The following is a 14,614-nucleotide window of genomic DNA, read 5'->3' on the forward strand; positions in this document are numbered from 1 at the left end:
TCAAGGCTGCTCTCTCTGGGGCAGGATGGAGCTGCTGTTAGATATTCCCTAATGCCTGCCGGCATCAGGCAGTGTTTACAGCCCTCTCCGGAATGGCAGCTATAGCCTCATGTCTTTTATGCACAAAACATAAGGAACTTTCTGGTATTTGTAGGATCCAGGATAAGAGAGACAAAGCTATGAGAATTGTGTGGAGGAGATGATGTGACCTCCAGTATAAACCTTTTTTTATCACTCTTTACCTCTGAACTGACCAGAAAAGGCCCCTTTGAGTCAGATCCTAACCCAGGGGAGTATAAGCTGTGTGCTAGGTGCTGTTTATACCTGAGCAGTTATTCCTTGTAAGGAGACCCTGATTTTTGAGCCTTCAGGCTTGTTTCAAGAGGATGGACTGAAGGAAATGAGCAAGCATCTACGGAAAAAGTGTTCTTAAACTTGGGAACAGTGCACATCCTGACAGTGAGAATTAATCAAAGCCTGTTTACAAGAGCTATTTTTAGCATAAAAGGTTATCATAAACACTGCAATAAGCATTTGCCATTGCAGTTCAAAGTTTCTTGTTGCTGAATAAATTCCACTTTGGGGGTTTAGAAAACATTTCCAAGTGGAATTTACCAAAAAATACCCAAATTTAATACAGGCTGAGACATGGACTGAAAAATCCTGTATCAGAGTTTGATGCAGACTAAGAAATGCTGCCTTGGGGCAATGTGAACAGTGGGATGACCCATCAGACTGGGACATGGACACAGTTGCTGTGTTCTTGGTTCTGCTGTAGCTCTGACTGTTGCCCCATGGAGGCCAATGCACTTGTCTGGGGTTCTCTGACGTGTTTCAACATCTCCTGAGCTCACCTAGGTGGAGATTGTTCCTCCTTTATAGGCTTCCCAGTACTACATGAGCACAGTCTTGGCCAGGATCCATAAATGTAACTATAATATGAACAGTAATATCACAGGGCTTCATTCTACTGAATGTGCTATTAATTGGAACTGGCATATTTGCAGTCCAGTCTCCCTGCTATGCTGTTATGGTGCCTGCACTGAGATATTCCTATTAATAGAGGGGAGATGGGAAAAGTTGTAGGGAAAAAAAGAAGGAACACGTTTTTATTTCAGAATTTAGTTAGCAGCTATTTGGAAAAGCAATGCTGATAAAAGTGAAAAATGAGGGTAAACAGAATCTACAATTACCTTTCTTTAAGACCTGGAAAACTTGTGGCAGTCTACATGGGGTGCTGTTGTCTGGCCTCAGACCTACTGGAAGACTAAAGTTCTGCCCCTACCTCCTCATCCTGACCTGCTTCCATTTGGTCCCAGCTTTCTCAAATGATTTCCATTGGAAGCCAGATTTTCTTATGCTAGTGCTGCAGTCCAGCTCTGTGGTGAATCAATGAAGAAAACCTAAAGCAAAGTGAAAGACAGTAGGGATTTCTGGGAGCAGCCTGCAGTAGCCATGCCTTTATTTGTTCTTCTATGAAATAGGTTCTTTCTAAAGCAAACTAGGTTTTTACTAGTGGCAATGACTGATGTATCAATCTCCTAATGTGCGTATATCCTCTATGTATTAGTAGCTAGTGATTTTCACAGAAGGGGGACAAGCTATAATGCTGTAACTGCAGCCATTTAAAAGGTTCTTAGTATAATTATAGTAATATAAATAATAAATAAGTTACCTGACACAGGGTGTATTAGGGCTGCCATGGTGATGCCCAGCATAGTTCTGTGCTGTGGACTAAAGGTCTTCAGGTAGCTAATATGCAATAAGGGTTTAGCACGGATGACACCTTATGGGACTGAATGTTTGCAACCACCACAAAGAACCTGGACACAGCAGAAGCTGTCAGCACTTTAGGTGGCACCCCCCAGTACCTGAGCATCACTGGGCATGCTGTGGGGAGATGCTGATGAGGGGCAGGCAGGGAATGGATGGGTAGCAGCAGCAGCATGGTGGTCCCTGGAGGTACTTGTCTTCTACCTTTATGTACCTGAAATGCCTATGGTTTCCTCATTGCAGCTGCTCTGTAAAAATAGAGCATGATCCTATGAAGTACTACAAGAAACATTATCTGCCAGCTCCCGTTGCCTGATGCAGATGGGGATGCAGTGGGGTTACCAGTGAAGCTGGTGGGTGTCTGCAGAGCACCTTGGATGTTCTTTGGGGTTATGCAAGGAGGGTGCACAGCAGCACAAACCCTCTTCCCTCCCTCCTCTCAGTCCACATTATATATATCTCCAGCTGGACAAAGGTAATCTTAGTGAAAACAAGTTGAACTCTGATCCCACAGAACCCTCTAACCCCGTGCTTTAAAGCTGGCTGTATCTTTAAGTGCTGTGCTCAGCTAGGACATTAAGGGTTTGAACCTGCAGCCCTGGTGTGAGTGATCCTATGTCTTCTGCGTGTATTTGTATAAGTAATATAACTTATATACATGGAAAAGCAAACTTTATCATCTGATAATACAAGTAAAGTGTTTGTCTTTCACTGTTGGAGGCATTTAAGAATACAAATGCTTTGAATAGCCTTCCTGCCTTTGAATGGTCATGTTTTGTTAATGCGAGCTTAATGAGCCGGGGGGGAAAAATGGAAAGGAGGGTCTGGGGTTAGAGCTGAAAAGTCATTTTCTTTCTCTGAACCCACACTTGGCTGATTGTGTTGGGCTCCAGCCATGATCCCTGCTGAATAAACCATTTGTTTGCTTCCGGAAAAGTAAAAAAAGACCCTTGACATTCTTTACACAGCAGAAACAAGCTTGGGAGCAGATGGTCACTTACCTTCTTTTTTTTTCCTCCTTCCCTAAATGTCATTATGGTCAAAGTGCGTACTATTCAAATATATTCTTGTGTGTTTTCTGTATTTTAAATGCTAGCCCTGATGTAATTTCCTGCAGTCAATTGCTTTGTACTGAGGAGGAACTGGCCGTTGCGTTTGTAGTGCAGGGACACAACATGATAAATCCCCAGCCTGTGGTGGCCATCCCCAGAGAGCGTCTTCTCTTCCCCGCTACAAACCAGTCACATTGGGAAGCAAAAGGTGGTAAAAGAAGTGCTCCCAGTGGTGCTGGGGCAGAGTCCATTTCTTCCTTGTTGGCACGATGGGAAATGGGCTGCTGCTGGGGAGGGATGTTGAGATGCAGGATGGGGATGCAGCAGCAGCCAGCATCATTTCTGTCACATTGGTTTGGTGGGTTCTGCACTGTGTTCATCCCTCTCCATTTACTCACTGTCCATCCTTAGGTACTAGCAGACGGAGTTGCAGGTTTCTGGATTGAACTCACCTTTTAATCATAATTCACTAATACTTCAAAGGAAGAACTGCAATTGTTCGGCTCAGCTTCTTCCCTACCCCGGAAAATGCCAAACGCAAGCCACTTTTAATAATGTTTTACAAAGCAATACTCCATTCCTTGTTCTAGACTTCTTCCAAAACAAGTATTTCAACAAGGAACATGAAGGGATATGATGAATGTGCATACGGCCAAAAGAATGTGCATGAAAGATGTGCTTCGGTGTCTAGGTATTTAGGTGTTATGTGCTGAAAACATGTCTTGCAGAAAGACACTAAAGGTGAATAGAGGGTCTGTTGCATTTGCCAGAAAGTTCAGAAAGATATCTCCTGCCTTGCTAAAGACATCCCTTTTGTACAGTGTTCAGAAGGGGGTTGTCTTGTCTTGGTTACCTTGTACCTGGATGTGTTTGTGTTGAAAAAGGCTGGCTATGGTGCTGAAGACTTTGCATGCTTTCTTTTTTCCCCCCTCAGTATGTGCTGACAATGAGAATGAATTAGAGGCAGACCAGCAGATGGACAACTTGTACCTGAAAGCTTTGGAGGGATTTATTGCCGTGGTGACACAAGATGGAGACATGATCTTTTTGTCAGAGAATGTCAACAAATACATGGGTCTTACCCAGGTAACTTGTTCCGTAACACTTTCCTGTCTTTGTAATACAATTCCTAGAAACGAGTCCTATGCCTAAATGCAGAAAACCAGCTGTGTCTCATTGCAAAAGAAGACTGGGAATAGAATGTCTCATTTCTCAGCAGGTACCGTGTACACTAGACAACAGTGGGGGGATGTCCCTCTCCCTTTCTATCAAAGTCATACTCTCTGTGGCAACTGCAAATTTGCCTTCCTACATATTACCACGGAGAGGAGAATGGGAGTTTATTCAACTTATGCCTTAGATGCTGAGATGTGGGAATTGCGCTGCTCTTTTATGTTACCCCCCTTTTCTGCTTTGTGGATTGGGGTTTTTTTCCTTCTGTGTTGAAAACAACCAGTGGTGTTGACTGTTAACTGCACTTGCAAATGCAAAGATAAGGCGTTGTTCTGGGGAGAAAATGAAGTTATGCATGGGATAAACAAAGGGAGGGTCACAGGATTTGTGTCTGAGCATTCTGGTTCTAATGACCAGTTTTATCTGAATAGGTGGTATTTAAAAACAGGTAAATATCATCAGTTGTTTTTATTTGGCTAAGTGTAGTTCTTCCTTCTGCACAGGTGGAATTAACTGGACACAGCATTTTTGACTTCACTCATCCATGTGACCATGAAGAAATTCGAGAGAATCTGAGTCTGAAAAATGGTAATAATGAAAATACCAAAGCCACTGTTTGCTTTTTAAATAACCAAATGAGGTAACTGGCTAGCAGTAGAGATGTTAGTCATGGTAAAGGGAATTTTCTTTCCTAGAGTAATCATTAACTGTTATTCACTGCTTCGTAGTTTTCTTTTGTTATACTAAATATTGCTTAAAAATGATAGCACCAAGAACTGTTTGTTCAGTGTTTTCCTTTCATCAAGTTAAGGCAGGCATAATGTTTTCACTTGTAATGCTTTGCAAAGATTTATGTGCTGCAAGCTTAGAGGTAGGTTTAAATGCGCAAAGTCCTGAAGTTCCACTTAAAGCTTTAGGTCTGAGCTCTACAAGCTGCTCTTCAATGGTCCATGCAGCTTTGATGGTCTCTGTACGTAAATGATCTGAGAATTAGTCTGGTTTTTCTATTGAATCATTCGTGCTTGTGAATAGAAGAAATCAAGAAGCAAAGCTGAGAAAACCTATTTGCTATTTTCCTTATCCAGGTCCAGGCTTTGGGAAGAAAAGCAAAGAGATGTCAACTGAGCGTGACTTCTTCATGAGGATGAAATGCACTGTTACCAACAGAGGCAGAACTGTTAACCTCAAGTCTGCCACATGGAAGGTACCATATTTGGGCCATAATAAGTGGGTTTGATTTGAAAAGACATTTTGTCATGTGGAAAAAGAACATTAGTAAGTTTGTTTCTTATTCAAAAATCATTATTTCAGGTTTTGCACTGCACTGGACAAGTTAAAGTATATAATACTTGCCCTCCTCACACTCTGTGTGGATATAAAGAGCCTCTTCTCACCTGCCTTATAATAATGTGTGAGCCTATTCAGCATCCTTCAAACATTGATATCCCCCTGGACAGCAAGACCTTCCTGAGTCGCCACAGCATGGACATGAAATTCACCTACTGTGACGACAGGTAAACCCCACTGACTTTTTGCTTTCCATAGGTGTTTTTTTTTTTGCTTTCCATAGGTGTTTCTATCTTTTTGAAGAAAATAAGTAGTCCTTCCAAATGGTGTCCTGCGTGGACCTGGTAAGCAAAGAGTAGGAGAAAGTACAGTCTGTTACCAAGGCAGCTATTCAGTGGGTCACTTAATCCATCTCAAATCTCAGTTTAGGCAAAATGGTACTCCTGCTTATTTCCTCCTCATGCTGAATGAAGAATTCAAGTTCACTTGCAGAAGACAATGCAACTTAAAGCCATAAGCATTAGTTTCTTGGGTTTTAGCAAACTGAAAGGATACACAGGATTTATGTTCTTATCTTTTTTAGGGAATGTCTGAAACAACATGCCTTATACAAGAGCTGTTTTATGGTTGGTTTGGGCCAGGATGCTGTTATCGGTTAGCTGGAAAGTACTTTATGCTCTAGATTATCTAAGGATTGCTAAGGCATCCAGAGCATCTGCAGCTCTGGAACGGCCTTGGAGCCTCTTGCTCAATGAAAGCAAACAAACTTTGTTGGTTATCTATCTGCTCCATTTAGTGGCAAAATGAAGGGGGGGAGGGAGATCTTGAATCAAGCATGGGGCTGTGTGTCTGTACCACTTGTGGGTTTGGTGTTTGTTTGGGGTTTTTTTAAGTCTATGAGGTCATTTCTGAATTTAGTACGAAGTTTCCCATCTAATGAAACTGATTTCCTGAACTTTAGAGCTGCTCACAACCACGGAGGTCTGTAGGGTTATCAGTGGGATGATACGTACGCTGCTTCTTACGCAAAACCTCACAGGATTGAGATCTTGGTTGTTTTCATTCTTCAAAGTTCTGGGTTTTAAACTTGAGCTAAGCAAAATTTATGATTTCAAAGAGTGTGATGAAGCAATTGCACTGGCTATCAGTGTATAAACCAGCAGTGTTAGCAGCTGTGGATGGAAGTGAGATTACAAGCGTGAAGCTTGACTGACCTCCTGGCCTCTTGCGAATATAGCCACAAGTGACTGGAAATGCCCTCTGATGTAACTGCAATAAAACAGACTTTTTTTCTTGTTAATACTTTTAGGGTGAAAGTGTTAACACAAATCCTATATAAGCATATAGTATATATTAATATATACTAATATTTACTAATATTTATTAATTATAGATACTATATTAAGCAAATCCTATATAAATAGGATTTGCTGCTGGGGGAGAGGAAAGCAACAGTATGGTAGTAAGTCATTATTAAAGTTAATATACCTCTGAATTATTAGGGCTATTCAATGGCAGGCTAGAGGATTTTGTGGTATGGCAGCATTCACATGCATAAGCAATTATAAATGAGAATTAGAGGAACTGATGCTATCCCATTAAAGATACACATGCTTATTTTAAAAAGAATGACATACTATGCCCTGGCTTAAATAGTGGGAGTTGATTTACAGGGAAAATGTTTCACATGGTAGAGATATACAGCAGCTTCCTCTGGAGGCTTTAACTTGAAGGGAATTTCAGAGATTCTTCTTTAAAAGCAGGCAACAGAGCAGCACATCTTTGACTGAATAGTCTTGGTTGGATGCTTGGTTCATGTTTTATTGAGGTTGTGATAAAGCTGTAAGCAGCCAACCAGACCAGAGAAGGAAGAGACCTCACAAACCTTCCAGGTTCTTCCCAGCAGATCCCCCAGGCTCTTGCTTCCCTCTCAGAGGGATGCTGATTTCTCCTCAAAATGCGACACATCAGTAGACACATAAAAATGCAAACACTCAGCTGTTATTACCAAGCTCGGTGCTGCTAGACAGATTGCATTGAAGGAGCAGTTTATGCCAGGAATGTAAATCCAGGCTGAGGAAAAGCAGCATGTGCCAGTCAGATGCCTAAACCCTTTTCACCATACTCTAGCCTTTCTGCAGCGACACGGCAGGGCTGTGACACAGCTTGGCTCTCCATGAGGGGCTGTGTCTTTCCAGTTCAGGGCCCATATCATTTGGGGCTGTGTGCCTTCACTACAGGGTTTCTGCAGCAATCTGAGTGTCCTCTGCAGTTCATCTGGTATGGACAGGTCTGCTTCCAGGGGCATTAAGTTCTTATTGTTGAAGCATTCAGGTAAAGAACCTTTAGGATTTCTGAGGAAGTACCTTAACGAATAGCAGCCATGCAAGGTCTTACTAATGGCTGCACCCGCTCTCAATGTGAAGCTGAAGTTGGGTACAAAGGAGAGCTGCCCTTCTACATGAAGCTGAAATTTATCCTTGTGGAAAATGAGGATCCCATCTGTCATCTCTTTAGGAAAGCTCAGTAGTCTGTCACAGTGCAAGATGCAAAATACAAGCTGGCTACCTTTCAACACTTCATAAGAAAAGCTACTTGGCTGGCATGAAGTGCCTTGATTCCCTTAGCTTTTCCTCAGGAGCATACAGAGCAGATTCAGTATGGAGCAGGCAAGTCTGGCATCCCTCATTTTAAATGTGTGAGACATTACCCCCATATATTTTGCCTTCCATAAATAACTGCTATATGGGGGCCCACGACTTGCCAGTGGTTATGTAGGATGTGTTTGTATTCTTAAAACAGCTTTTGCAAGGTGATGAGCCTGTAAAGAACGGTTTGTGAGGTATGAACAACAAAAAGATGTTGCTCTGTTAAATGCCTGCTTCGGCCATTGCTAGAGAGTGGTTTAAAAATGTTCCCTTGCTCCACTTATCCCGGCTGAGTGGTTTACAGGATTATTGTAGCTGTAATACAGAAATGCTGATCAGTGGTACAATGCAGTAATCCAAGTGAGGGTTTAGTTTAGCTGTATGATGCTTTTGTGGTAGGGAAGATCACCAGTGAGGGTGTTTTAGTCAGAAAGAAAGGCAAGTATTTGTATGAAGGCAACTTCGTTAACTTGGTGACATAGCTGATGCTATGGGATCATGGGGCCGATGTGTGGACAGAAACAGTGGCTGTATGGTCCTGTGGTGGAAAAATCTACAAAACAAAAGTGAAAACCGTATCTGAATTTGATAGAAAGCCCCAAAACTACTTCAGCACATTAAGTCTTGGCCTTCATGGTTCATGCATAACAAAAGAAACCCATATGCGGTGTTTTGAAGGGGACCAGTGTGTTGAAAACAGGGAGGGGAAGATGCCATTGTAGGTGATGCTGTTTTTTCACCTTCATCCCTGTGACCTCTTAGGGAGGCTGGGGAAAGGAGAAGGAATTGCTCTTTGCCCACAGTTGCTGTGGGTAGTGTGCATCAGGTGAGGGAAGGATAAGGAAACAAATGTTTTCTGCATGGGGGAAGATGTGCATGCGGCAGCTCCGGAGGCTGCGTCACATACCAGCTCGCTGGCACCGGCACACTGAGAAGCGTATGTTCCTCATTACTTTGAAGGCATGACTTGCTTTGGGGAATTGTATGTTCCTGGCTACAAGAAGCCCAATTAGTTATATTCTTTATTGTTTTTTCTTGAGTGGAACTTTGTAATGGAAGAGTTGAAGCAGAAAAAGGAGTGATGGAGGATGTATGGTGATTCAGAATAGGGTGGTGCAGAAAGATCATACGATGGTTGGGGTTGGAAAGGACCTGAAGATTCTCTAGTTCCAACCCCCCTGCCATGGCCAGGGACACAATCTGCAAGGTCCATCCCTTGCAAAGATGCAATGCAAATACTGTTGGTCCCAGTCAGGTTTCTCCTAATACGAGTGTGTACATGTGGTATCCAGGCTGTGACCAACTGAAAGGAGACTGAGTTAGGTCCCTGTAAACCAGAAATATGCAGGCCTCAGAATTTCTGTGAGGATTTAAGTCAGTTTGCCATTTGACCTGTATTTGGGGGATATATTTAAATCGGGTGAGAATGCAAATAAGCACCTGAAAGGACCTCCTGTCCCTCCATCCCTGCTCAGGGCAGAAATGCAGTATGGAGACAACAGTGAAGCGAGGATATCTGAAACCAAAGAACTGTATTGACAAAACTGGCTTTTGGTTTATGTCCTGTTTAAGAACAAAACATGACCAACTTCTTTTGGTAATAATGAGACTTAGCTGGACCATATGAGTAAGAAAGACAGAGTCCTGGTGACATTTTTCATGTACCCATCTAGACTTTAACCTAACAGGGCAGCTACACCTGACAGGCCAGCTCTCCCTCTAAGGAGTGTGCATTAGGGTCCCAGGATTTTGCATTTTCTTTGTTGCTCTGAGTTATAATAGAAGGAGCCATGAATATTTCCAAGAGGAAACATGGGTACTTGGCAGGACGGCTTTACCCCAAGCACAGTAGCTGTGTTGGGCTTTATGATTTCTTTTTCTTTCTCCTTTTTTTTAACTCATTCTGCTTTAAGTATAACCTGGTTTGTTTGTTCCCGTCAAGACCAGTTTAACTTCAATAACTCGGTAGCAGTTTGAATACAGAAAGACTTTGTTGAGAGATCCACACCCTCACACACACAGTCCACATGCAGCCCAACGAGGATACACCCAGCTATTTTTTCATGAGCAGTAAACATGACAGTGGTCTTTCACAAAGAGCCTGACTTCTCAGTCCTGATGGTTCTTATGATACTATTTTAACTCAAGACATGGTATACAATAAAAAGCTTTGTGTTCCTATAAAGAGCCAGAAAAACACCATTTTAAGGAAAAATACTTGAAATAGCTTGTCTCGTTAGGAGATGTAGCCTTTAAAGCAGCGAGCTTTGTTTACTTTGCCATGTCTCAAAGAGATAAGATGGAGCAAAGTTGTACAAATCTAGAAATAGGATTCAGATCGCTCGTTCCTCCATCGTGTACCTTAAGCACAAACTCTGCCTTTACTCCACATCCCAAGAAATGGGTATGTTGAGAGAAACTGAGGTAATCTCAAAAAGCATTTAAGTAACAGTAGCTGGGGCATATCTGCTGGTAATGTGGATGGCTACTGCCCACCCCTGCTGTGTTCTCTGGGGTTTTGACCTTGGTGTGCATCATGGTGACAAGTTTAGCTCAGAAGGCTCAAGTGCCAGTCCGGCAAAACTAAGTTCCCCCCAAAGGTATTTGCAAATACAGGTATTTCAGAACCAAGTGGTTAACAGAGAGCAAACAGCCTCTCAGACACCTGTCATCAACAAAAGTGGGTATTATCCTTCTAATTAGCTTTTACAAATGCAAGGGGAGCACAAAGCTTACCATAGTGGGAGTGCCATCCAAAACCACCAAACAGTTTGTTTTCCAATTTTGTCATTCCCCAGCTTGCACAAAGAGCAATTTTCTGTCTGGTGTCTAAGCAAAGTAGAAGTCTTGTGTTCTGGTCTCAGTTTTGTAAATGACTGTTTGGTCCCACAGGGCATATGTGTTTCTGTGTCTCTTTTAGTTATGTATTGCTTCTCCTCATAGCTCTGTAGGATGCTTTTTCCTTTGCACTTAGCCCTCTGTGTTTTCACTTAGCATTTTGTATTGCTGAGAGGCTCCTGTGGAAAGCATGTTGAATTTGGAGTGTGCGCTTCACTGATGAACCTCAAACCGATGCTCAGGTGAGGTCAGTGCAGGGACCTTTGCTGAAGCACACACTGCATCTTGGCACCTCTGGGTGCTGTTCAAGCTCTTAGCTGTGGTCAGTCTTCCGCAAGCATCTCATGATTGTCAAGGACAGGGGTGATGGAGATGGAGATAGCTGCCCCCTCATCCCTAGTGTGCAATGTGGCATGGAAGTGGCTAACTTGGTTTCCAGCCCTGCAATATCCTTAGCCTGCAAGATGGAGCTTCTCGGAGTGCAGAAGCTGTTTAGCTATTTGTTTTTTTCAAGCAGCTGCTCTTCACTAGTAGAACGTGCTCAGTGTTGTGGGGTTTGTGGGTAATTCTTGGATATCTTTATCTTTCTATGTACTTTTTAGTAGGTTGTATTAAAAAGATGTCAACTCGCCACTTGCTATGTTCATCCAAGATTGTTACATTGGCACAGCTGGATCGCACCACAAGTGGTGCTGTGCCATGGAATAAGAAAAAGAGTTATAGTGAGGGTACCTGTTATGAGCAGGAAAAAGCAATTTCAGAGAGGAATTACAGGGCTGGAATAGACAGTTTTGCATAGAGATTGCAGTTCCTATATGGTAAGAGTGAAGAGTCCTTCAGCCTGCCATAATGCTTATTTGTTGCTTGCTATCTCAGTTACGCCGTTGATACCCTTGAAGGCTGTAATGTGGTTTTGGATTTGCATTGATGCTGCTGGGTACATGATGCTGCTTTTTTTCCATTATCTTTTATTTCCTTTTCCTTCTCCTTGCTCAACCCTCACTTGGTTCTCAGTTCCAAATGACTGGATTAAGAGTAAATCCTCGACTTCCTGAATTTTAAAAGCCTTCCCCTTATGATTTCCAAACTAACCGGGATGGTTTTATTATACTATGCCATTATATAACCAAAGGCCATAGTTTCTGTTTTTTAAGTACTTTATATTTACACTGGTTCTGGCAAAAGCCTCAGGCTACTTATCCCAGTGTGTCCCAGCTGACTGTGTGAAGGCAAGCAGAAACTGTATTTTAGGAGCCTTACTTTTATTAGGGCTTCTTTTGTATTTGGTTCTTTTTCTCCTTGTGGTTCAGCTCTGATGACCAACTCATTATGAGAGTTACTGCTTTTATTAAAACAGAAAAAGCCATTGTGGTTTCAGAGAAAAGCTGCAGATTTGGCTGGGATGCATTTTAAAGTTGCTGGTCAGTGAAGGAGAGTCCAAAAAGCAGCTCTTTGAAACCTGATTCTGCGATTTCCCCTTTGTTAGGCTAACTGTAAGCAGAAATGAAACTGTAAATATGAACAGGAGAGTAAGTCTTCGGGGGGAGCCTGGTAAAGCCAACTACAGGCTTTGCTCAGCTAAACCATTATAAATCCAGGTTTGTTCTGTGGAAATGAAGACAGTAGTTTTTGGAGTGACAAAACCAAGGTGTCCCAGGGGTACGAACGATACAGTTCTGTGGAGGCGAGGGAAAAGCTGACTCAATGCCTTGGCGTTCAAACCGTACACAAAATAGCTCCATCTTCTGTGTCTTCCTTGCTGGAGGGTGATCCAGGAGATGAATGCCATGTTCTTGCTCTGTTTGCTTTACAGTATTTACATGTCTGTCTTGTAAAGGCATGCTTGTGTCTGGAGGGCTGGGCCAAGGCTGTCCTTCCAGGGAGTACAACACAAGCCTGAGGATGGTCTCTTAAAATGCCACTGATCAAATGTGGTGGTGGCAGATAATCCCTGTCAAGGGAGTTACGAGGCATAAAACTTGGGCACCACCACTGACGGCAGTGACGTGCTGCAGGCCGTAGCTGCTCCTTGCAAACCTCCTGCCTTTCCAAGGTTTGTGACAGCTTACCAGTCGGTCTGTAGTTGTTTCTGCTGTTGCTCTTTGCTACCTTACGGGTTGTTGTTGCACTTTTGAAGCTAGGAAAAGGCATGCAAGAGGGTTGTTGACTTGGAAAACAGTAATGTTTCCTTTTTTCCCAGAAAAAAAAGGTATCATTCTGCTTTTGAATTTAATTTGTTTTTCACTGTGTTTCCTGTGAAGTTGTGTGTGATGGTTTTTCAAATTGGATTTAGGAAAAAAGAACCTTTTTCCTCCACCCCTCATTAGAGGAAATCATCTGCAGTTTGACGACCTATTTTCATTTATTCAGGAACTTATGAGAAATTCTACCTTGCCCGAGTACTCAGAAAGGCTCTGGAAAACAGTGCTTTGAAATCATAGCTTTCTTTGTGTAAAATCCTACTCAGTTTGTGGATTAGTCACCCAAGTAACCTAATCCATGTGCTGAAGTTCTCGTATAATTGAGAAACACTAAGTAGAAGAGCTGATTTGTTGGGGTTTTTTTATACTTTTAACTGCCCTTAATTTCCTCACCTTCCATTTTTATTTTATTAAATGCAATACCCAAAGTAGTGATTTAACCCTTTGATGTATGTTTTTTAACTGTACACATACTTTGAAACCTGATGGTGCCAACCACTGTGAGGACTTTGTCAGTGAGGGTTCTCCAGCACAGACTTTCTGTAAGGTCTGTTTTAACTCTGTTAGGCTAAGGGCTGGAGCTGATGGTTGCCCTGTATGTGTTAGCATAGGGCTAAGCTGACCTGAATTTTAAAGTCTGTTTTGTTGCTTCTTTTCTTTTAACAAAGAATAACAGAGTTAATTGGATACCACCCAGAGGAGCTGCTGGGCCGTTCGGCATATGAGTTCTACCATGCCTTGGACTCGGAGAGTATGACCAAAAGTCACCAGAACTGTAAGTTGCATACTTGTCTTTGTAGTTTGCACGTAAAGCACAGCTTGCAGGTACCTCAATAAGCAGTTGGAGATACAAATGTACCCTGTGTGCAGATACTCTCCGAGAACAGTATTTACACTTGGTAACAACACTTACAGGTCACTGCGCTTGTCTTGCTGAAACCTGCTGCTGATCTTTCCAAAGGGCCTGATTTTTGCCCTGGTTTAAACTTTGATGGTAGAAAGGAGAATGGTTGTCTCTCTGAAGGATAATACAAGGATCAGCTGAATATCTGAAAAAGCTGAGTTAGGCCATACTGGATTGGTGAGAAGGCTATTTACTGGTGGTATTATCCTTCTAGTGTGCTGTTGTGCTCAGCAGGAAAGAGCAGCTGTAAAGGGTAATAGGAAGGACTTTTTGCAGTGTAATTTTGAATGCCTGTCTTCTGCTACCAAATAACAACTGTCCTGCCCACCCAAAACAGATGTGCAGGGAGACTCTGTAAAAGGGATATTTATTATACAAATAATATATACTGCCAGGAACAGCTGCTGCTTGTTATTCTTATGCCTATGGGAACTGCCAGGTTTAGCTGGTTTTAATGATGGTTAGTGATGGGTTTACCTGAATTATTCTGGTAGCAGAAATCGGATCCAAGTTCTGCTCCCTCTTTTCAGCAGACTACACAGTGTCTCTTGCTCACAGAAGAGTTCTCTGAATTAGTCAAGTTTTCAGTGTCTGTCCTTAGTGTTGGTGCTATGGCTGGAGACAACACGGTGTGTTAATGCACAAATGATATTCCCACCCCTGGCTGTTTCATCCATTAAGTAGCTACTGTATGGGAGAGTTCCCAGCAACAGATCACTAAATTGTCTGCTGCTGCTT

General features: G+C 42.5%; 1 protein-coding gene across 1 annotated transcript in view; it reads left to right on the forward strand.

Moving 5' to 3' along the window:
- Nucleotides 1-14,614, forward strand: part of EPAS1 (endothelial PAS domain protein 1) — a 74,045-nt gene that overhangs the window by 46,125 nt on the left and 13,306 nt on the right. The window contains exons 3-7 of the mRNA XM_034060448.1: nt 3,760-3,911; nt 4,502-4,586; nt 5,084-5,202; nt 5,310-5,512; nt 13,641-13,747. Of these exons, the coding sequence (XP_033916339.1) occupies nt 3,760-3,911; nt 4,502-4,586; nt 5,084-5,202; nt 5,310-5,512; nt 13,641-13,747 (666 nt within the window). The remainder of the gene's footprint in view (nt 1-3,759; nt 3,912-4,501; nt 4,587-5,083; nt 5,203-5,309; nt 5,513-13,640; nt 13,748-14,614) is intronic.

Source organism: Melopsittacus undulatus, chromosome 3, assembly GCF_012275295.1.
Source record: "Melopsittacus undulatus isolate bMelUnd1 chromosome 3, bMelUnd1.mat.Z, whole genome shotgun sequence".
NCBI classification, from domain to species: Eukaryota; Metazoa; Chordata; class Aves; order Psittaciformes; family Psittaculidae; genus Melopsittacus; species Melopsittacus undulatus.